The sequence below is a fragment of the Somniosus microcephalus genome, chromosome 2 (assembly GCF_052327205.1).
Source record: "Somniosus microcephalus isolate GS21.2 chromosome 2, FLI_Smic_1.0, whole genome shotgun sequence".
Taxonomy (NCBI): domain Eukaryota; kingdom Metazoa; phylum Chordata; class Chondrichthyes; order Squaliformes; family Somniosidae; genus Somniosus; species Somniosus microcephalus.
In genome coordinates, this window is record NC_140988.1 from 171,397,969 (window position 1) to 171,422,335 (window position 24,367).

Consider the following 24,367-nt stretch of genomic DNA (forward strand, 5'->3'; position numbering starts at 1 on the left):
CAAACATGCAGGTGCAGCAAGCAGTTAGGAAGGCAAATGGTATGTTGGCCTTCATTGCAAGAGGATTTGAGTACAGGAGCAAGGATGTCTTACTACAGTTATACAGGGCCTTGGTGAGACCACACCTGAATACTGTGTGCAGTTTTGGTCTCCTTACCTAAGAAAGGATATACTTGCCATAGAGGGAGTGCAGCAAAGGTTCACCAGACTGATTCCTGGGATGGCAGATCTGTCGTATAAGGAGAGATTGGGTCGACTAGGCCTGTATTCACTAGAGTTTAGGGGAATGAGAGGGGATCTCATTGAAACGTATAAAATTCTGACAGGGCTAGACAGACTGGATGCAGGGAGGATGTTTCCCCTGGCTGGGGGGTCTAGAAGGAGGGGTCACAGTCTCAGGATACGGGGTAGGACATTTAGGACTGAGATGAGGAGAAATTTCTTCACTCAGAGGGTGGTGAACCTGTGGAATTCTCTACCACAGAAGGCTGTGGAGGCCATGTCACTGAATATATTTAAGATGATAGATAGATTTCTGGACACAAAAGGCATCAAGGGGTAAGGGGAGCGAGCGGGAATATGGTATTGAGATAGAGGATCAGCGGTGATCATATTGAATGGCAGAGCAGGCTCGAAGGGCTGAATGGCCTACTCCTGCTCTTATTTTTTCTATGTTTCTAACAGTGTAAGTGGCTGAGAACAGAGAGGTCAGAGTGGGAGCGGAGCAGGGAATTAAGGTGACAGGCGGCCGGAATCTCGGAGTCACCCTTACAGAGTGAACGGAGGTGTTCCGCAAAGCGGTCATCCAAACTGCGTTTGGTCTCCCCAGTGCAGAGGAGACTGCATCGTGAGCACAGTATGTCAAATTGCAAGAAGTACAAGTAAATTGCTGTTTCACTTGGAAAGAGTGTTTGGGGCCCTGGACAGTGGAAAGGGAGGAGGTAAAAGGGCAGATGTTGCATCTCCTGTGCTTGCACAGGAAGGGGTCATGGGGAGGGGAGGTGGTGTTGGGGGTGATTGAGGAGTGGACCAGGGTGTCACGGAGGGAGTGGGCCCTTCGGAATGCTGAAAGGGGAGGGTAGGGGAAGTTGTGTTTGGTGGTGGGATCATGCTGGAGGTGGCGGAAGATGATCCGTTGAATGTGGAGGTTGGTGGGGTGAAAGGTGAGGACAGGGGGAACCCTATCGTGGTTCTGGGAGGGAGGGGAAGGGGTGAGAGCACGTACGGGAAATGGAACGGACATGATCGATGGCCATGTCACCACAGTAGAGGGGAATCCTCGGTTGAGGAAAAAGGAAGACATATCGGAAGCACTAGTATGGAAGGTGGCATCGTCAGAACAGATGCGGCAGAGATGGAGAATCTGGGAGAATGGAATAGAGTCCTTACAAGAAGCGGGGTGGGAGAACGTGTAGTCCAGGTAGCTGTGGGAGTCAGTGGGCTTAGAGTGGATGTTCGTTACCGGCACCAACACATTACCGGCACCCGGCTACCGACCATAGAGCACATATACCAGAAACGCTGTTTACGGAGGTCACGGTCCATCATCAAAGACCCTACCCACCCCAGCCACAGTCTGTTCGCCCTCCTGCCATCTGGGAGACGCGACAGATGCATTTGCACCCGAACGACCAGATTTAGGAACAGCTTCTTTCCCAGGGCTGTCATCCTACTGAACTCCACAAATAAACTCTAAAGCCTGCACATCTGCCAATGCACTTTATTATGGTTATGTTTATGTTAATGTATTACAAGCCAAATGTATGTTGAATGTTTAAATGTCTTAATCTAAATGTACACTTTCGGGAGCCGCAAGCCTACATTTCGTTGTACTGCACTTGTGCACTAACAATGACAATAAAAGTTGATTTGATTTGATTTAATAACCTATCCCCAGAAATGGAGACAGAGAAGTCGAGGAAGGGAAGGGAAGAGTCGGAGATGGACCATGTGACGGTGACGGAAGGGTGGAAATTGGGAGCAAACGGGACTGAAATTTTCTAGTTCAGGGTGAGAGCAGGAAACGGCACCAATACAGTCATCAATGTATCGGAAAAAGGGGTGAGGGAGGGGACCTGAGTAGAACTGGAACAAAGAATGTTCCACATATCCCATGAAAGGGCAGGCATAGCTAGGGCCCATGAGGGTTTCCATAGCAACATCTTTAATTTGGAGGAAGTGACTGGAGTCAAAGGAGAAGTTGTTCAACGCGAGAACAAGTTCAGCCAGGTGGAGGAGGGTGGTGGTGGATGGGGACTGGTTGGGCCTCTGTTCAAGGAAGAGGCGGAGCGCCCTCAGGCCGTCCTGGTGGGGGGTAGAGGCGTAGAAGGATTGGACGTCCATGGTGAAAAGGAGACGATTGGGGCCAGGATACTGGAAACTGTTAAAGTGGCAGAGGGCGTCGGAAGAGTCGCGAATGTAGGTAGGAAGAGACTGGACAAGGGGAGAAAAAAAGTTGAGATAGGAAGAAATCAGTTCCGAGGGGCAAGAACAGGCAGAAACGATGGATCTACCAGGGCAGCCTTGTTTGTGGATATTGGGAAGGAGGTAGAAGCGGGCTGTGTGGGGTTGGGGGACTATGAGCTTGACAGCCGTGGAGGGAAGATCTCCAGAGGAGAAGTAGTCAGTGACAGTCTTGGAAACAATGGTTTGATGTTTGCTGGTGGGGTCATGGTCTAGGGCAAGGTAGGAGGAGGTGTCAGAGTTGGCGTTCAGCCTCCACACGGTAGAGATCGGTTCGCCAAACAACAACAGCACCACCCTTGTCAGCAGTTTTAATGACAATGTTAGGGTTGGATCTGAGAGAACGGAGTGCTGCAAGTTCAGAGGGAGATAGGTTGGAGTGAGTGAGGGGAGCAGAGAAATTAAGGCAGCTGATGTCACATTGGCAGTTCACAATGAAAAGATCTAGAGAGGGTAAGGGGCCAGAGGGAGGGATCCAGGTAGAACAAGAATTCTGAAAGCGGGAGAAAGGGGATATATTAAGTGTATTAATGTGTTCAGAAGAAATTCTCTTTAGACCCAAACCTAGTAAAATGTTAAGATTAGATCTATCTACACACTACATGACACACCAAGAAGAAAAAACCCTATGAGGCTACACAGAAATAAAATACAGGTGCATATTAAGTGTAATAAATCTCAAACAAGGAGAAATTGGAGGCAGATATAATACTATTTAAAGTAAGGGGGTGAATGTCCATGGCTCATCGGCTGCAACTTTGGCTGAAGTGCCGCATAAACGCAATTTTTCCCAGGGCTTCTGCAGCTCTTCTTCCGAAGTTACAGCAGATGAGCAGGAGAACCCCTGCACAAGTTCACCCCTTAAGAGTTACTTTATTTCCCTTACAACCCAAGTGAGGGTAAAGCCACACTATTCTACTTCAGTTCAGTCTCTATTCAAGCAAGCTGAATGTTATTAAAAACATTTGGAAGTTTATGCACCTAAAAATACTGAAATTGAATTAAATAATTCAAATTGCAACTAAACAGGAGTTAAATATTATTAGACTGAAGCATGTAATATTCTGCAAAGCAAATAGACAAGAAACATCCTGAGTCACCCAGGGCTGGTATGAGAAAACTGAAGCTGATTGCGAGAAACTGTATGTAGTCCTTTTACCTGGGTTCCATGAAAATTGCTCCATATTCCTCAAACAAACAATCAGCAGAAGTACATAGTTGTTGAATCTCTCTCTTATATCTGCAAAACAGATTATTTCCTACATTAAATGATCATACAAGAAAACAAGTCTAAAAATGTATCGATTCTGTATTTTGCATGGATGTTAATAATTTTATAATTTTTACCAAGAAGCTCCAAGTGCTCCTTCAAAAGAATTTAAACAGTAATTAAAAATTTAAAGTACCCCCAGAATATCACAGGTTAAGGGAAAGAATTAAAAGAAATACATATGGATTAGAAACATATTTTGGACAAATTGTCCCATATTTCACCGTCATTTTATATTCCATTGTATCAATAAGTTTAAAGCTCCAAATGATTAATAAGAATAAGATTTCAAACACCATAATACCAAACTGCACAATTTAATAAATGTAAGTTTTAAAGTCATGTACAAATCTCTTCCAAATCTGGAAACATACGATACCAAGGGAAAGTTGAATATCAGGTACTTGTCAATTCCACTGCATAAAAACTAGAAAGTTATACACCTACCATAGCATAGCTAATAGAGCTCAAAATGCAAATCCATTTGCAATTAAGAGACAATATGCATATTTTAGTACTTCTGATATTTAGAACAGCTAAATAATGATCAAAAATATATAGGTCTCCGTTGCAAAACTTCCAGGTGAGCAACGTGCAATGTCCTCATTTCAATTTGCATGCTGCTTCCCCTTCACAGCAACTCCTTACCAGAACCACCTGCCCTTCCCAATAGCCTCTTGTCGGTACTGTATTAATGATCCTTTTCCCTCTGCACTCCTTGCCCACACCTTGTATCATCCTAATCCATGATTACACTGTTGTGACTTCTACAGCTCACCGCTCACCCCTCCATCGCCTGTTCTACTCGCTCATTACCTATCCTAGTCCCCTCACCCACTATCGCCTGCAGTCACCCGCCCCACCTGTCTTCCAATCCACTGCTCTTACACTCCAACCTCCCATCCCCTTCCTCTACCGCCACTACCCAATCCCTTATATCCTCTCTTCTCGTCACCTGACCACAACTATTCCCTCACACAATCAGACCCCATCCCCTGTAGACCCCCAGTTTCAACTGACCCTCAGCTCCATATCACCTTCACTCCGCCAACTTCATCTGAAAGACTTGTTCCCCCTCCCCTCACAAAATCCTCACAGATAAGGAATGCCATTTTAATTCAGCCATCCAGAAAGACCCTACAGTCTCCCACCTGTTTAGGTAACCTATTTGCTTGGATAGGGAATTGGTTAGGAAGTAGGAGGGATAATGGGTATGTGCCCAAATTGGCAGGATGTGACTAGTGGTGTCCCACAGGGATCTGTACTGGGGCCTCAGCTTTTTACTATATTGATAAATTATATCGATGAAGGAATAGAAAGCCATATATCTAAGTTTGTGAACAACACAAAGTTAGGTGGCACAGTAAATAGTGTAGATGGGAGCTGAAAGTTGCAGAGGGACATTGATAGATTAAGTGAATGGGCAAAACTGTGGCAGATGGAGTTCAATGTGGGAAAGTGTGATGTCATCCATTTCAGACCTAAGAAACTTAAATCAAGAGTATTTTCTAAATGGCGAGAAGCTGGGAACTGTGGATGAGCAGAGAGATTTAGGGGCCCATGTACAGAAATCACTATAAGCTAGAGGACAGGTACAAAAAAAATTAAAAAGGGGATAGGAATGGTGGCCTTTATCTCAAGGGGGCTGGAAATGATGTTACAATTGTACAGAGCTCTGGTTAGACCCCATCTGGAATCCTGCATTCAGGTGTGGGCATCTGAGGAAAGATATATTGGCCTTTGATTGGATGTAGCGCAGATTCACCAGAATGATACTGGGGCTAAAAGGGTTAAATTATGAGGACAGATAGCATAGACTAGGCTTGCATTCCCTTGAATACAGAAGATTAATGAGTGATCTAATTGAGGTCTTTAAGATGATTAAAGGATTTGATAGGGAGAAACTATTTCCTCTGGTGGGGGTGTCCCAAACAAGGGAGTATTACTTAAAATTAGAGCTAGGTTGTTATGGGGTGTTGTCAGAAAGCACTTCTTCACACAAAGGGTAGTGGAAATGTAGAACTCTCCCCCGCCCCCTCAAAAAAAGCTGTTACGACTAGGTTTATTGAAAATTTCAAAACTGAGATTGATAGATTTTTGTTAGGCAGGGGTATTAAGGGTTTTGGAACCAAGGCAAGTAAATGGAGTTAAGATACAGGTAATCCATAATCTAATTGAATGACGGAACAGGCTCGACAGGCTGAATGGCCTACTCCTGTTCTTAAGTTTCTATGTCCTAAATTCCTATCTAATTGATTCTTAATTTCTCCAAGGGCTTTCACCTTCACGACTCAATCTGGTAGTTCATTCCAAGTATTGATCATCCTGTTTGAAGAACTTCCTGATATCAGTCTTCAATTTACTTTTTACTAGTTTATATTTATGTCCCCTTTTCCTACACTGGCAATTTAATTTACTGAAATGTTCCAGATTTACCTTTGCCATTCCCTTAACTATGTTGCAGACCTCTAAGTTCAGTTTTCAGGCATCATCGTCCCAGGCTGGAAAGCCCAAGCTTCTCTGTTTTTTCCTCAACTCAGACCCGAGACTAAGGTGCTGCCTCGTAATTCTTCTCTGTCTGCCTCCAGTGCTTGAATATCTCCCCTTTCTCGAGGGCTGGAACTGGACGCAAAGTGAGTTCAGTTTGATCACCACTTCCTTTGACAAGAGGCAGCATGTCTCTATTTGAAAAATAAAGTGCAGCTAATAATACTAACATTTATGAACTGGGGTCAAGCCAGTTACCCACTCAGGAATGGGTCACTGATTGCATTTCCCAGCAATGAATGTGTGGTACTGGTTGAGGAGGGTACAGCCAGGTACACAATGTGGTTGGAGGGAGAGGGAAAGAAAAAGGGTCAGGAGCAGGAAGAAATGAGTACTCAAGGTGGGAGCTGGGGAGATTGGGTAAAGAAGAGAAAAAGGGCAAGGAGCAGAATACTTGGGCTGGGAACTGGAAGTAGCAATGTTTAATTCCTCTCCCAACTTCAGATTTTGGGAAGGCCTCCATCATTTAAAGCCTTTCAATTTGACAGGGTCTTCCACAAACTCGTGGGAAAACCCTTAGGGAATCCCATCACCACACTAAGAACCATCTTTTTCGAAGTGCATTATAAAGCAGAGCCTGAGGAGTGTGTGGGAGCCAAGTCACTCAGTTACACCTGGGATATGGTGGGGTGGCAAGAGGCAAATTGCCAAGGAAGCAGCTGACTTACTGACGCCAGGGACATAACAAGGGTGGTCCAGGGAAGAAAATGCCTGGCAAAAACAGATGGCAATGACATTTTACATACTCTTTGAGCAAACAATAAGAATCTACCATTCCCAATTTAGTTTGCTGATGGAAATGGAAGAGCTGCCAGACAACCTGTTTGACCATGAAATGTTGCAGTTCCATACGCCATCTGTCACATGCCATAACTGGAATTTATTTTTTTTAATTATTTGTTCATTCATGGGATATGGGTGTCGGTGACAAGGCCAGCATTTATTGCCCATGTTGGTGAGCTACTTTCTTGAACCGCTGCAGTTTGTGTAGTGAAGGTACTCCCACAGTGCTGTTAGGTAGCGTTTTCCAGGATTTTGACCCAGGAACGACGATATATTTCTAAGTCAGGATGGTGTGTGACTTGGAGGGGAACTTGGTGGTGATGGTGTTCCCATGCGTCTGATGCCCTTGTCCTTCTAGGTGGTAGAGGTCGCGGGTTTGGGAGGTTCTGGCGAAGAAGCCTTGGCAAGTTTTTGCAGTGCATCCTGTAGATGGTACACACTGCAGCCATGTTGCACTGGTGGTGGAGATTGTGAATATTTAAGGTGGTGGATAGGGTGCCGATTAAGCGAGCTGCTTTATCCTGGATGGTGTTGAGCTTCTTGATTGTTGCAGCTGCACTCATCCAGACAAGTGGAGAGTATTCCATTACACTCCTTACTTGTGCCTAGGAGGTGGTGTAAAAGCTTTGGGGAGTCAGGGGGTGAGTCACTCACTGTAGAATACCCAGCTTCTGAGCTGCTCTTGTAACCACAGTATTTATGTGGCTGGTCCAGTTGAGTTTCTGGTCAATGGTGACCCCAAGGATGTTGATGGGGGGATTCAATGATGCTAGTGCCATTGAATGTCAAGGGGAGGGGGCTAGACTCTTTCTTGTTGGAAATAGTCATTGCCTGGCACAAATGTTGCTTGCCACTTATCAGCCCAAGCCTGGATGTTATCCAGGTATTACTGCATGCGGGCATGGACTGCTTCATTATCTGAGGAATTACGAATGGAACTGAACACTGTGCAATCATCAGTGAACATCCCCAATTCTAACCTTATGATGGAGGGAAGGTCATTGATGAAGCAGCTGAAGATGGTTTGGCCTAGGACACTGCCCTGTGGAATTCCTGCAGTGATGTACTGGGGCTGAGATGGTTGGTCTCCAACAACCACAACCATCTTCCTTTGTGCTAGGTATGACTCCAGCCAGTGGAGAGTTTTCCCCTGATCCCCATTGACTTAAATTTTACTAGGGGATTGCCGATGTGTAAACTTCTAGTGTAAATGTTTACATACAGTTACCATAAATTTGACATAAAAGCTGTGCTCAAAAATCATGACAACAGGAAGCAGGATTTGTATGAGAGGAAGTGCACAACAGTAATAAATAAATATAGAATAGATAATTATGTATTTCCTGTGGAATTGCTGAATGATGAGTTGAAGGCAATGCTGTTTTATACCAAGTAACATACAATACATCAGGGCCAGAGCTGAATATTTTTATTATTATACATATTGTGTTAGAGGTATTTTAGGGTCAATTTCCATGTAGATATTGAATGTGAAAATCAATGATCTTCGGTATTACTGGATGTGAGAGCACCAAGTGCTGGGGTATGTAAGTAGTGGTAGGGGGTTATGAGTATGGAGTGTATTAGGGTGTTGAAGAAGGTTCCAGGTTTGGTAACATGGGCAGGGAGAAAAGTTTTAAAAAGTAAAGGCTTCTTCAGCAGTAAACTGGAAAAGCCTGTATTATTTAAAACAAGTGCTGTTTGCATTTTAAATATACGGTTTCCTAACGAGCATATGGAAGTTTAGTAGTAAATCCTGCCTTGGCATAAAGTAAAGCTGCTTTCCAGTGGTGACTGGGAACTGGTCTTAAGTTGGTTTAGCACTTTTAAAGTGCTAAGAGCACTGACCCAATTTAAAGCCAGATCCTGGTGACTGCCAGGATTACAGCTTTTTCTTTCTGTGGTGACAGAATTCCCCAAATAGATTACCATGTCATTTCTGAACTGGGGCTCAGGTCAGTTCAGTCTGAAAATAGTGTGGTGGGGCTCAGAGTCTTAGCAGGGGCTGGTGGTAGAGGAAACCTGGAGAAATTGAGTTAGCTTTGGTTAGAGAACACAGCGTCATCTACCTACCAGACTGGAGCTATGGGGACTCAAACATAAGTAAAGAACTTATGGATTAGACACAACAGGCAAGCATGGTGAAAATTTCAGGAGGAAGTAACTGTGACTAAATAAGAAGTGTGCGTTTAGAGGCCGATTTTTTTCATGTATTAGTTTGTCAGTTTTAAAGACCTGGTACAAAGCTCATCAGAATGGTAATGCATAATTGTATTCAATTTTCATAGGTCACATTCACATATTTATTCACATCTCCAGGTGCAGATTTAGATGGGTGCAGGGAGCAGAAAACTGCACGTAGATGAAATTCAATGAATGCAGACAATTAAAAAGAGGCAGAAATGGGAGACCAAAATTCAGAAAGGTGCTGGAAAGGCTTAAAAGTTTTTTTTTTAACCCACTGACAACGTCTCCAAGGCTCGAGGGAGGAGGATGAGTAGCAACCAATAAAATGAAGAGAAAGGAAATCCAAAGACAGACACAAAACAAGAGGAGCAGCACAGCACACAATTCCATTTCATGGCTGCTAAAGTGGAGATGGTACTGCATGAAGTAGTTGCAAGGAGGGTAGCACTGTGTGTCGCTCCGGAGTACCATCACCGTAAGTCAGTATTACAGCATGCCTGGGAGGAGACAGAAGCATGCGTTAGGCTGCCGCTGACCAACACCAACACTGGCCATGCCAGCGCTATAGTGCATGTTCGCAGCAGGTGTCCTTCAAGCAAATAGTGCAGCTCTGCGTCTAGTTCTCTGCTGATCTGGACACATTCATTACCAGATAGGTGCAACAATGCATGCAGATATAAAGTCATAGAATAGAATAGTACAGCACAGAAGGAGGCCATTTGGCCCATTGAGTCTGCACTGGTTCTTTCAAAGAGCATTCCAGTTAGTGGCATCTTGGGAGGTAAGGCCAATTCGGCTTTGCTGGATGATGATCACAATGGTGATACTTCTTTCATGCAGTACCACTGAAAGCTTGACTACAATGCTTCTAAAGAACCATCCAGTAAAAGTTAATCAGACCTTCACACACATCTGTGATGGTAGGCAGAGGACACCAACGTACCTGGAATGTTGAGGTCTCCGGGGCAGTCATTCTCTGCCAAAGTGACGTATGTGCATCACATGGTTCATAGATGCAGGTGGGAGCGTACAGATGGACAGACAGAGAACATCTTTCATGCAGCCTGACCTACCTGGCAACCCTCTGCTGGTTGTCTTCTTCCAACTCCAAATAGCTCACATAAAGGGGAATTCTTAATGGGATACCTATTAGTAGCACTAATGGAGTTGGAAGAAAAAAAATAAGCAACAAAGCAATTACCATAAAGGCTAATGAAAGCCTAAGTGGCAGCACAACCACCCCCAACCCAAAAAATTAAATTTGTGCGGAAAAGGCTTTAAAACTATTTAATCTTATTCTGCATTTTAAATGGATTCCCACTTGCAGCTGACCCCCTGGCGATTATATACATCCATTATATATGGGCATGATTTGGAAGTGGCGTCCATCATCAAGGCTAGAAAAAGGCATGGGGTGGGGGGCAGAGTGTGCAATATCATCCAATTCCTGTGTCATTTGAAAATAATGAAACTTCCCTGAAATTCAGCCAGGAGCTTCCCATGCCAACCCCAGGCCCAGTGGAAATGCATGCCCTGCACAAATGGTTAACAAGGAAAGCTGTGAGGGTGGGGTTGCAAAGAGGTGTGCCTGATGGTGCAAAAGGAGATGCTGACAGATCGGAAAGAGGTAGGTAATTTAGTGTTCCAGATAATACTACTAGGTAGAAGATCCCTGTTCTTAAAGAACCCACTGTACAATACACACGGGAGATTCCAGTAATAAATTAACAGATCTTACAACTGCATGCACTTCCTGTTGCCACATTTGCGACATCAGCCCGCATGCCCAGGAGTTATTCTTTCTAATGCTTCAACTCCAGGTTTGCACTTACTTTTCTACTTACATTGCCTATGATTGGCTGGTTCTTAATATGTAACCATGGTCCTCCCAGCTCAGTTGTTCCATTGCCTACCTCCCATACTGCTGCTGTCAACAGCTTGAGCAAAAGCTCCAAATCTGCTATTTAAGACTTTGTTCTTAGCCACCCAATATATTTGGCTGCTTCTTCCCAAGCCTAGCCTCCGTTCCATCACTATTTCAAGTCTCTGACATCTAGGTAGTTGTGCACTTCCTTTCTTGACTACACCAGTAAATCCTACCTCTGCCTTTCAGCGCCTGACACCCGCACCACTCAACTCCTCTAGCAACTTAGGCCTAGGCCATCTGGCAACCCTGCCACCAGTTCAGGCCCCAACACCTCTATTCTCTTTTGCTGCCTTATCTTTTCTTTCTCCACAGAGCCTATACAACACACACCACTATTTTTGATCTTTGGTATTGAGTATTCCCTGCATACCTGTCCAGCACTTCAGGCTTCAGCTAATCAGCCGCCAATCACCCACTTGTCCCCCCCTCCAAACTACTCCACCAATGCAGGCCTCCATCAGCATTCAGGCCACCTGCCCTCCAAACCTCTTCATAACATGTCTTAATCCTCTTCTGCCAATATGACCTAAAATTACAGTATTAGCACTTAAAAAAAAAAGAGAAGTCTGTATCCAGTTCTACGCTTGGAAACATTCTTTTAATTTTTTTTAACTTTCAGATACTTCACATGCACACATTCAGCAGGCAGATAAATTTGGAAAACATGCGAAAATCAAAGACCACATACCACACAGAGATCAGAGACAAAACACAAAGCAACAAGATAACAGGAATCAGTAGAGACCTTTGGTGAGCAAAGAGTAGTAAACAAGGACAGATGGTAGAATACAGGCAACAGATAGGGCGGAGGGTGAGGAAATAAAGAAAGACAAAGAGAATCAGTAACACGAATACAAAATAAATAGATAAGCCAAACACTCCTCTAACTTGCTGTCAGCAGTGCCATGGGAGGTCCACTAGTAATATAGTCAAAATCTTGCAGTTAGTACACACTTTCTGTTCGCCACACCTGCTTCCGGTCATCATATTTTCATCATCATACTTTGCTGATAATGGCTCAACGTAAATAGCAGCAAATTAGAACTGCGGTGTTAGGTAATGAATCAAAAGCAAGATAAGCAGATAGAAAACAGCTAAATGAGAAGCTACTAACTACTTATGAAAATAACCAATTCTGAATGACCAGTCAGGTGGACGTACCAACAAATGAAATTTAAAAGAACCAATCAAATCATTCAAACAGTTGGGCTGAATGGCCTGTTTCCGTGCTGTAAATTCAATGTAAAAACACTTCACCAAAAAACATTTTTTTCCCCCCTCAGTGACTGAAATCTCTAATATACAAAATACCAACCAATAACATGATTAAATTTACCCACTGAAGTTTTTACATGAATATCTCATCCTCTCCCAAAGCCTGAACTTGATATTTTGCCCTGGGCTATGAGCTCAGTTAGTTTACAAAACATAATGCAGTCTGAAAACCTGCAGCACGCACAATTTCCCTGGGTACATTTAGTTAGTCCAACTGATCTAATGTTTCTTTTCAGTCTCTAGCAACATTCGGTTGTTTTTCACAATTAAATTTCAAGTCTTATTCAATCTATACGGACTGATTTTTTTTAAAAAGAAATTGAGTCATACATACAGATAGAGAGATGGACAATCTTTCATCAAAATTTTCTTCCATTAATAAAAAAACAAACTGATTGAATTGTGAAAGCTTTTCAGGCAAACAAAAAGGCTCTAGTCACGTAACAAAAACAGAACATGCTGGAAACATTCAGCAAGTCAGGCACAACATCTATAAAGAAAAGGTGACAAGTCAATGGCCCAGATATTGTGGTCAGCGGCAACCAAACGGTGCTCACTGTTCATTACTCTTACACTTGCCCACAGAAATACACTGCGATTTGCAGTAATGAAAGCCAAAACAGCACGGCGCCCTCTACAGAAAATCTGGGACCTGTGTGAACAGGACAAGCAACACCGTGTCTCCTCAACCAATCAGATTGAAGAATCTTTACTACGACATGCAGAGTATAAACTAAGAAGTGCAAGTTTGAATATTTAATTCAATGTAAAATCATGTACAGAAAGAAAAAGAGAAGGAAAGAAAGAGGAGTTAGAGAGACATAAGATATAGTAAGAAAAAGTAAACATTATTTTAATTTTTTTTTTAATTTCCAACTATAATTAAAATCTGAAGGAATGAGGTTCCACACCTGCAAAAGTAAATTTTCAGTGCCATAGAAGTTGTTTGGCAGTAATTTAGGCTTACCATGTCTTTAAAAATTCACTTAAACTTGAATGGACAAGCTCCAACTATTTCTGGCATGTTTAGTGGGTAACTAGTGGGTAAGTACCCCAACTTCTCATCATTGTAGGTATGTGAATGCTGAGTCTCTCGGCGAGGTATTTTTTAAATTTGTTCATGGGATATGGGCATCGCTGGCAAGGCCAGCAATTATTGCCCATCCCTAATTGCCCTCGAGAAGGTGGTGGTGAGCTGCCTTCTTGAACCACTGCAGTCCGTGTGGTGAAGGTACTCCCATAGTGCTAATAGGGAGAGAGTTCCAGGATTCTGACCCAACGACGATATATTTCCAAGTCAGGATACTGTGCGACTTGGAGGTGATGGTATTCTCATGCGCCTGCTGCTCTTGTCCTTCTAGGTAGTAGAGGTCGCGGGTTTGGGAGGTGCTGCCGAAGAAGCCTTAGCGAGTTGCTGCACTGCATCTTGTAGATGGTACACACTGCAGCCCCGGTACGCCGGTGGTGGAGGGGGTGAATGTTTAAGATGGTGGATGGGGTACCAATCAAGCGGGCTGTTCTGCCCTGGATGGTGTTGAGCTTCTCAAGTGTTGCTGCACCAGTACTCATCCAGGCAAGTGGAGAGTATTCCATCACACTCCTGACTTGTGCCTTGTAGGTGGTGGAAAGGCTTTGGGAATCAGGTGAGACACAGTATTTATGTAGCTAGTCCAGTTAAGTTTCTGGTGAATGGTGACCCCCCAAGATGTTGATGCTGCGGTCTTCGGTGATGGTGATGCCGTCGAATGTCAAGGGGCGGTGGTTAGACTATCGCTTGGAGATAGTCATTGCCTTGCACTTGTGTGGTGCGAATGTTACTTGCCACTTAACAGCCCAAGCCTGAATGTCATCCAGGTCTTGCTGCATGCGGGCATGGACTGCTTCATTATCTGAGAAATTGCCAGTGGCACTGCACTGTGCAGTCATCAGCGAACATCCCCACTTCTGACCTTATGATGGAGGGAAGGTCAATGATGAAGCAGCTGAAGATGGTTGGGCCTATGTCACTGCCCTGAGGAACTCCTACAGCAATGTCCTGGGGCTGAGATGATTGACCTCCAACCAAAACAACTATCTTGATAGCAAAATACTGCAGATGTTGGAAATCCGAAATAACAACAGAAAATGCTTTGTGCTAGGTATGACTCCAGCCAGTGGAGAATTTTCCCCGATTCCCACTGACTTCAGTTTTACTAGGGCTCCTTGACGCACCACTCGGTCAAATGCTGCCTTGATATCAAGGGCAGTCACTTTCACCTCACCTCTGAATTCAGCTCTTTTGTCCATGTTTGGACCAAGGCTGTAATGAGGTCCGGAGCCAAGTGGTCCTGGCAGAACCCAAACTGGGCATCAGTGAGCAGGTTATTGGTAAGTGCCGCTTGATAGCACTGTCGATGACCACTTCCATCACTTTGCTGATGATTGAGAGTAAACCGATGGGGCGGTTACTGGCCGGATTGGATTTGTCCTACTTTTTGTGGATAGGACATACCTGGGCAGTTTTCCACATTGTCAGATAAATGCCAGTGTTGTAGTGGTACTGGTACAGCTTGGCTAGAGGCGTGGCTAGTTCTGGAACACAAGTCTTTAGCACAACAGCCGGGATGTTGTCGGGGCCCACAGCCTTTGCTGTATCTAGTGCGCTCAGCCGTTTCTTGATACCATCTGGAGTGAATCGAATTGGCTGAAGACTGGCTTCTGTGATGGTGGGGACTTCAGGAGAAGGCACAGATGTATCATCCACTCGGCACTTCTGGCTGAAGATGGTTGCAAACACTTCAGCCTTGTCTTTTGCACTCATGTGCTGGGCTCCGCCATCACTGAGAATAGGGATATTCATGGAGCCTACGCTTCCCGTTAGTTGTTTAATGGTCCACCACCATTCACGACTGGATGTGGCAGGACTGCAGAGCTATGATCTGATCCACTGATTGTGGGATCGCTTAGCCTGGGCTATAGCATGCTGCTTCCGCTTTTTAGTATGCATGTAGTCCGATGTTGCAGCTTCCCCACGTTAGCACCTCACTGATAGGTACTCCTGATGCTGCTCCTGGTCCTGTCATGCTCTTCTACACTCTTTATTGAACCAGGGTTGGTCTCCTGGCTTGATGGTAATGGTAGAGTGAGGGATATGCCAGGCCATGAGGTTACAGATTGTGGTGGAATGCAATTCTGCTGCTGTTGATGGCCCACAGTGCCTCAATTTTGAGCTGCTAGGTCTGTTCTGAATCTATCCCATTTAGCAGTGGTAGTGCCACACAATATGATGGAGGGTGTCCTCAGTGTGAAGACGGGACTTCGTCTCACAATAACTGTGTGGTGGTCACTGCTACCAATGCTGTCATGGCCAGATGCATCTGCGACAGGTAGATTGGTGAGGACGAAGTCAAGTAGGTTTTTCCCTCGTGTTGGTTCTCTCACCACCTGTCGCAGGCCCAGTCAGGCAGCTATGTCCTTCAGGACTCGGCCAGCTCGGTCAGTAGTGGTGCTACCAAGCCACTTTTGGCAATGGATATTAAAGTCCCCCACCCAGAGTACATTCTGTGCCCTTGCTACTCTCAGTGCTTTTTCCAAGTGGTATTCAACATGGAGGAGTACTGATTCATCAGCTGAGGGAGGGCAATAGGTGGTAATCAGCAGGAGGTTTCCTTGCCCACGCTTGACTGGAAGCCATGAGACGTCATGGGGTCCAGAGTCAATGTTGAGGACTCCCAGGGCCACTCTCTCCCGACTGTATACCACTGTGCCACCACCCCTGGTGGGTCTGTCTTGCCGGTGGGACAGGACATACCCAGGGATGGTGACGGAGGAGTTTGGGACATTGGCTGAAAGGTATGATTCTGTGAGTATGACTATGTCAGGCTGTTGCTTGACTAGTCTGTGAGACAACTTTCCCAATTTTGGCACAAGTCCAGAGATGTTGGCGAGGAGGACTTTGCAAGGTCGACTGGGCTGTGTGTGCCATTGTTGTCTCCATAGCCGGTGCCGAGGTCAATGCTGGGTGGTCCGTGCGGTTTTATTTTTATTATTGTTTTTCGTAGTGGTTTTGCAGAATGTTGATAGCCTCACCGTTATTATTACCACAAAATCCAGGCCAATGGTTCAAGCTTTGTCCTTCATCAGAACCCCTGCTTTGTTGATAGTTGGAAAATATACATTCTAATTACTGACAGCTGTGATGCAGACACAAACAGAAAAAAGGAAAAGAGACGCAGAGAATGTTATAAAAACTTTAACCTAACAAAAAAAATCTCAATACTGATTTCATAATCACCGATGATATTTACAAAAACAGCCCCCTCAGAACAAGTGTCTTCCACATAATCCTATCTACTCCCTCTTCATTTCACCCTCTTTCCTTCAGCAATGAACAATTTTCAACATCTACACAGAGTGACCATTTTTATAACAAGCTTAATCTGAGCGTATAAACTAGGGGATTGAGTTTCCGCTTGTTTCTACTGGTTATATCAGTGCAACCCAGACGGAATCAGCCGAACCAACGTAAATAAATAAATAAATAAAATAAAATAAAATAATCTGGGAACTTTGAATGTCAGTGAGTTACGCCCAAAACCACCTATGCTCGTGTTATGTGTGATCTTTTATGCTGGTTCAAGATTCAATTTGCCCAAATCAGTGCCTGCCCACAGAACTGGCCACGCCCCCCAGGTCAAAATTGCAAGAGTCCACCAAATGCACTAATTCGGGAAGGCTCTTCAAATTGCGCTTATTTTCTTAGGGGCAGAGGCACTAGTAAGCATGTTTTAAAAGATTTTTCTTATCAAAAACTATTTAATTTACTAATAAACTGACTAGTGCACACCAATGAAACTATTAAATGGTTCAATAAAAGTAATTTTCAGTGATTTTAAATCAGGTCACTCACAAGTGAGGTACTGGAGATCCTTATTAAAAATGCTTACTTTTGGCGATAAACCCATTTTCAGCTGTATTAATAAAATTACATCAGGTTACCACTCTTAAATACAACAAGGAATATATTTTAATGAAAAGGGGAAAAAAGAAACAATTATGTTCTATTACACTGCCTGATTGCACTGGTTCATGGAAGATTTTAAATGTGATTATGTAAACTTGAAGTGTAAGCTAATCAATTTTCCGATTGCACCCAAAGCGGAAATTCTACCCCCAATTTGAAACAAGCCTGAAAAATAGTTTCCAAATTCATAACATAGAAACATAGAAGACAGGAGCAGGAGTAGACCATTCGGCCCCTCGAGCCTGTTCCGCCATTTAATGAAATCATGGCTGATCATCCAAATTCAGTACCCTGTCCCTGCTTTCTCTCCATATCCCTTGATCCCTTTAGCCTTAAGAAATATATCTAACTCCTTCTTGAATATATTTAATGAATTGGCCTCATCTGCCTTCTGTGGTAGAGAATTCCACAAGTTCACCACTCTCTGGGTGAAGAAATTCATCCTCATCTCAGTCCTAAGTGGCTTACCCCTTATCCTTAGACTGTGGCCCCTGGTTCTGGACTCCCCCGCCATCGGGAACATCCTTCCTGCATCTAGTCTGTCTCGTCCTGTTAGAATTTTATAAGTTTCAATGAAATCCCCTCTCATTCTTCTAAACTCTAGCGAATACAAGCCCAATCAACCCAATCTCTCCTCATACGTCATTCCTGCCATCCCAGGTATCAGTCTGGTGAATCTTTGCTGCACTCCCTCCATGGCAAGAACATCCTTCCTCAGATAAAATTAATAGTACAATTTGTTTCAAACACAGAGCTAAATATTTTTACAACAAACCAAATCAGTGGAGCTGTACATACCACTGTTGGACATCTGAAACAGATTGTTCTTCTCAAACTTCTTGAAAACACTTCCTTTTATTTCTACAAACTGTTTGAGAAAACAGTTTAAAAATCAGTTTGGACATATTATATACTCAACAACATTAATTCAATGCTTTTGAATGATAATGTAATTTGTGAGATAATGTTGCATTTTAAAATTTGTATCACTAAAAAGAGGGAGAAAATCAAAATCAAATCCTTTAGATCAGCAACACAATGGTAAAGCAGCTGCCAAATGCCGTGCAGTCATAGGTTAGATCTTGGCAGAAGTTATATTTAATGCAGGGACAAAGTTAATTATATTGCCAGAGTTCTCATTTGTTGGAATGTCCCAATGGCACTAAACGACTTAATTTCAAAAATTCAAGCAGGGTAGGAGGAAGAGGGGACAGGAGAAGGAAGGAAAGAAGTGGGTGGAGGAAAGGGGGGCAGAGACGAGGGTGAAGGAAAAAGGGGGAGAAAGAGGAGGGGGTCATATTACCCTTATTAAATTGAAAAGTACTGCACAGGCTTACCATTTTCAAAAATGAGGTGTTCAAAATCATGAATGGTTTTAACAGAGTAAATAGGGAAGAAACTGTTTCCAGTGGCAGAAGGGTCAGTAACCAGAGGACACGGATTTAAGATGATTGGCAAGAGAACCTGAGGCTGCATGAGGAAACATTTTTTTTTTTTTTTACACCGCGCGTTGTGATCTGGAATGCACTGCCTGAAAGGATGGTGGAAGCAGATTCAATAGTAACATTCCAAGAGAATTGGACAAATACTTGAAGAGAAAATATTTACAGGACTATGGGGAAAGAGCTCGGGAGTGGGATTAATTGCATAGCTCTACAAAAGAGCCAGCACAGGCACAATGGGCCCAATGGCCTCCTTCTGTGCTGTATCATTCTATGATTCTATAATTTTGATAATACTGAACCTCACTGAGGTTGTAAATTTGAAATCTAAGCATTTCACCTATTCTTAAAATATACATGTTTATGTCATATGGAATCTTTATTTTTTTTTAAATCAATCAGATTTAGCATCAGATTGATGTTAAAGCAAACAGGAATTCACGTTTGCAAACTTTTGGGCACAAAAATACTCACATTGTTTGACATCATGATGGTAAGTAATGACTTGTTGTGGGAGTTGAAAGCAACATTCAAAGTTGTTGCTTGCACCATGACCAGAATTGTATGCAGGACTGTAATAAATCTGTTAAGGATAGAACAAAAACAAAGGAAAAACATACAACAATAAAAATACTTTACTGTTCCTGCAAATATCTATAATTGTTGACATTACAACATACTACAATAAACTTGTTACAATGTTAAAATGTACAAAAAGCAACAAAGGCGTCATCGAGTATCACCATTTTCATTTTATGTTTTAATACTCTAGCAAATAAGATTGCATTTAGCAGAATGCAAAATTCCAACGTATGTGTATAGCTTTTTTCATGCATCATTGGGCCATAACTTGCTGTAGTAGGGCAACAAATGGTGCTCGCAGTTAGTTAGACTTGATGTTGGTCGCTGAATTGCGATGATATTTTGCAAGTTACTGAAATTGAGAGCTGATAACGTTGCAGCGAGGAAAATCAGGCATCTGGGACCCGAGTGAATAGTGCAAGCAACTGCGTATCTCCTTAACCAATCAGATTGAAGGATTGTGAAATTAACAGCACAATAACAGAGAAGGAAGTGTAAAATTAGAGAGGATGAATTCAATGCAAAAATCAGGTACAGAAAGAGAAATAAAGAGAGGGAAATAAAGATTTGATTGAGAGAAAAGAGACACAGAAAAGAATTTTTTTTTTTTTTTTTTAAATGATTTTAAGTTTTACATTTTAAAAATCCAGTAGGAATTAAAACCTGAAGGATACTTTGGGTCAGTCTTTACGAAGGAAGACACAAAAAACCTCCCTGGGATATCGGGAAAAATAGGGACATTGGCAAAGGAGGAACTGACGCAAATCAATATCTCTAAGGATATGGTGTTAAGGAAGCTAAAGGGATTGAAGGTGGACAAATCCCCAGGGCCTGATAACATGCATCCTAGGGTACTGAAGGAGGTGGCCCTAGAGATAGCGGATGCACTAAGGATGATTTTTCAGAATTCATTAGACTCGGGAACAGTGCCGATGGATTGGAGGGTAGCTAACGTTACCCCACTATTCAAAAAGGGGGGTAGGGAAAAAGCAGGTAATTACAGACCTGTAAGCCTTACATCAGTTGTGGGCAAAATGCTGGAGTCCATCATTAAGGATGAAATAGCGGAGCACTTAGCAAATGGGGACAGGATAGGACAGAGTCAACATGGATTTACAAAGGGTAAATCGTGCTTGACTAATCTATTGGAATTTTTTGAGGGAGTAACTGGTAGAATAGATGGGGGAGAGCCAGTAGATGTGGTGTACCTGGACTTCCAAAAGGCCTTCGATAAGGTCCCACATAAAAGATTAGCATGGAAAATTGAGGCTCATGGGATAAAGGGGAAAGTTTTGGCGTGGATAGGGAACTGGCTGTCAGATAGAAAACAGAGAGTTGGAATAAACGGCTCATTTTCTGAATGGCAGGCAGTAACAAGTGGGGTACCACAGGGATCTGTCCTGGGCCCCCAGCTGTTCACAATTTACATTAATGACCTGGATCAGGGAGTCGGATGCAGCATTTCCAAATTTGCAGACGACACTAAACTAGGAGGTGGGGTGGGCTCAGAGGAAGAGACCAGGAAGCTCCAGAGCGATTTGGACAGACTGGGCGATTGGGCGGATAAATGGCAGATGCACTATAATGTGGACAAGTGCGAAGTTATCCACCTTGGGTGCAGGAACGGGAGGGCAAATTATTATTTAAATGGCAATAGATTGGGAGAGGGGGAAGTACAGAGAGACCTGGGTGTTTTTGTACACCAGTCACTGAAGGCGAGCATGCAGGTGCAACAGGCGGTCAAGAAGGCAAACGGTATGCTGGCCTTCATAGCAAAAGGGTTAGAATACAGGAACAGGGATACCTTGCTGCAGCTGTACAGGGCACTGGTGAGACCACACCTCGAGTACTGTGTACAGTTTTGGTCGCCTCATCTGAGGAAGGATGTTCTTGCCATGGAGGGGGTGCAGCGGCGATTCACCAGGCTGATACCAGGAATGGCGGGAATGACCTATGAGGAGAGACTATGTAGTTTAGGGATGTACACACTGGAGTTTAGAAGATTGAGAGGGGACCTCATAGAAGTGTATAAAATTCTGACAGGTCTAGACAGACTGGATGCAGAAGGAATGTTTCCCTTGGCGGGTGAGAACAGAACTAGAGGACATAATTTAAGGATAAGGGCTAAACCATTTAGGACAGAGATGAGGGGGAATTTCTTCACTCAGAGAGTGGTGAACCTGTGGAACTCATTGCCACAGAGGGCAGTGTACGCCAGCTCATTAAATATATTTAAGAGGGAATTAGATATATTTCTACGGGCAAAAGGGGTTAAGGGTTACGGAGAGAAGGCGGGGACGGGATACTGAATTAAAGGATCAGCCATGATCTCATTAAATGGCGGAGCAGGCACGAAGGGCCGAATGGCCTACTCCTGCTCCTATCTTCTATGTATCTATGTATCTATGAATGAGACTCCACATTTGTAACAGTTAATTTTCAGGGCCAGCGAAGTTGTTTGGCAGTAATTAACACATGTTGTTGAAAGGCTGAAATGGACAAGACTTAACTTTCTGTGGCGAGCTTAGTTCATATCTACCACACAAATACAGCAACTTCACCATTCAATCCATTTCAATGGTGAGCCAGTCAGTGAGATGCCGTTTTCACTAAGCTAACAGCGGAGCGGCACATCTCAGACAGCAACTTTTGGATTTCCGCGTTTAACCTCGCATCTACCCTCGCTTGAAGTTGCTGTAGCATTTGTGCATAAACAACATAGAACAGCATTAGCCTCACCGTTATTTTGACAGCAAATTATGGCCCAATATAATTTTGCATTTGCCACTGCATCCTGTTAGGCCACATCCCACATTTTGATAAATTTGTGCATGGCAATAGGTCATACTTAAATCGAACTTCAAAACTATTCAACACTCCCCCATGTTCCTTTCAGCAACAGAAAGCAATAAATGACTTAACAGTGTCACTAACAATCCTAAGTGATGCTTAAAAAAAGGTACAGATAACAAAGATCAGCTCTTAATCAATTTTACACAAGTAATTACATCCAGCATGCTACTAAACTTAAACTTTTCATTAATAACCAGAATTGATTGAAAAGGTCAATAAATCCAGAAGCTTTAATAAGTCTATGTCAAAGGATACAGACATAAAGGACAGCCATGAAAAAGTGTGGTATCACCCCAATATGAGCTCGTTTTTTCTTTTTAGGTTCTGTAGCTGTCCAATACAGTGCATCCAAAATATCTTGTCCAAAGGAAGAAAAGAGGCGATCGGCTACCTATGGAAAAATCAGACGACTGTTATTAATGGAATATTCCCTGAAGTCATGCAAACCCAGTATATGGCCCGGATCTTCTGGGGCCTATGACCGCGTACGCTATCGTATATGCCCCGCAAATTCCGTGTTTCTGCACGCAATGTGCATGAAAGAAAACCCGGAACTTGCGATCTGTCAAGTTTCAGCTTGACAGATCGTACGAATCCGAAGGAAATGGACATTCACTGGCGCAGGGTTGGGCTATTTGCCCAACTACTGCCCAGCGAATGCCCATGAAACTCTTATGCCTGGTAAAAGCAGGCGCAAGGCCTTATTTTACCAACGTAAGGGTTTAAATAAATATTATAACAACATTTTTTAAATCATTAATCATTCAAAAACCTTTAAAATTAGTTTAGGTTATTTTTGTCACCTTTAAAAATGTTTAATTTTTTTTTTTAATTACATTTTTGTTTTAAATGTTTAGTTAAATTGTATTTTATTTAATTTTAAACATGTGATGATTTATTTTTATTTAGGTTGTGTGAAAATGTATTTACGCGATTCCTATTCTGCTTATGGGGATTCCGTATGTAAATGGAAACCCTATAAGCATAATGGAAATCCCCCTTTTTGATTGGTTGGGCCGGCCCATGTGATCCCAGAGACGCTTGCGAACCGCATACGCTTGCAGGCCCAGGAGCGCGAATCTTCATAGGTCCGGGGCCATCAGGTAAGTACGGATTTTACTTGCGATTCAGAGGCATTCGCCCGCAGGAAGCCTCCGACCGCAATTTCAGGTCCAATATGTATATTAAATATTTATCAAAGAAGTTTCAGACATGGTTTCAATCTTTGTAAATACTAAACGAAAAATGTATTAATGGTAAAGATGTTGAACTGGATATCAACTCATTTCAAGGGATGAAAGAGTACCTAGGCCAGGTTAACTGGTTGAAAACCAAGCAGGAAATCAGCAAAGGGAGATATTTAAATAATAGCTGGATACGGTGCAGGTTCAATACATTCTGGTTAAAAGGGGGTACTTTAGAGCAAAGGTGAGCTTTTTTATTTATTTATTTATTTTTAAACGGCATACAATAAATATGGGGAGAGCACTTAGGAGGATGTGGAAGAGCCACTACTGAATATACATATTCAAAAGAAAATGGCATTAAAAAAAAGTTAATGGGCCTGAAAGGTATGTCACGCAGAATACTGAAGGAGGTTGGGAAAGAGATAACAGAGGGATTAGCCATAATTTTCTAAACGTTTAGAAATGGAAATCACACCAAATGATGAGATGGCAGCAAATGTTACATATCTGTTCAAGAAAAGGAAAAGGCATAAGCCAGGAAATCATAGGCCAGTGAGTCTGATCATATTTATAGATAAATTATGGAGTCCATATTATGGGATGAAATTATTGAATACTTAGAAAGGTATGGGTTAATCAGGGACAGTCAGCATGGATTTGTAAATAGCAAGCTGTTCCTGACTAAGTTAATAGTATTTTTCCTAGAAGATCACCAAACGTAAAAAGGGAATGTGGTGGATGCTGTATATATAGTATTCCAGGTGGTGTTTGATAAAGGTGTTACACAAGAGATTTGTTGTGAAAATTAAGGAACATGGGCCTGGAGTTCCCACTAGTTTTCTGCCCAGA

The 24,367-nt window shown here is 43.0% G+C and overlaps 1 protein-coding gene across 2 annotated transcripts in view; it reads right to left on the minus strand.

Moving 5' to 3' along the window:
• tapt1b (transmembrane anterior posterior transformation 1b) overlaps window positions 1–24,367 on the minus strand; it is a 192,169-nt gene that overhangs the window by 77,587 nt on the left and 90,215 nt on the right. For both annotated transcript variants that reach the window (XM_085966535.1, XM_085966544.1), the window contains 4 exons: window positions 22,587–22,718; window positions 19,371–19,468; window positions 18,253–18,322; window positions 3,623–3,703 (listed from right to left, as the gene is read on the minus strand). In XM_085966535.1, the coding sequence (XP_085822661.1) occupies window positions 3,623–3,703; window positions 18,253–18,322; window positions 19,371–19,468; window positions 22,587–22,718 (381 nt within the window). The remainder of the gene's footprint in view (window positions 1–3,622; window positions 3,704–18,252; window positions 18,323–19,370; window positions 19,469–22,586; window positions 22,719–24,367) is intronic.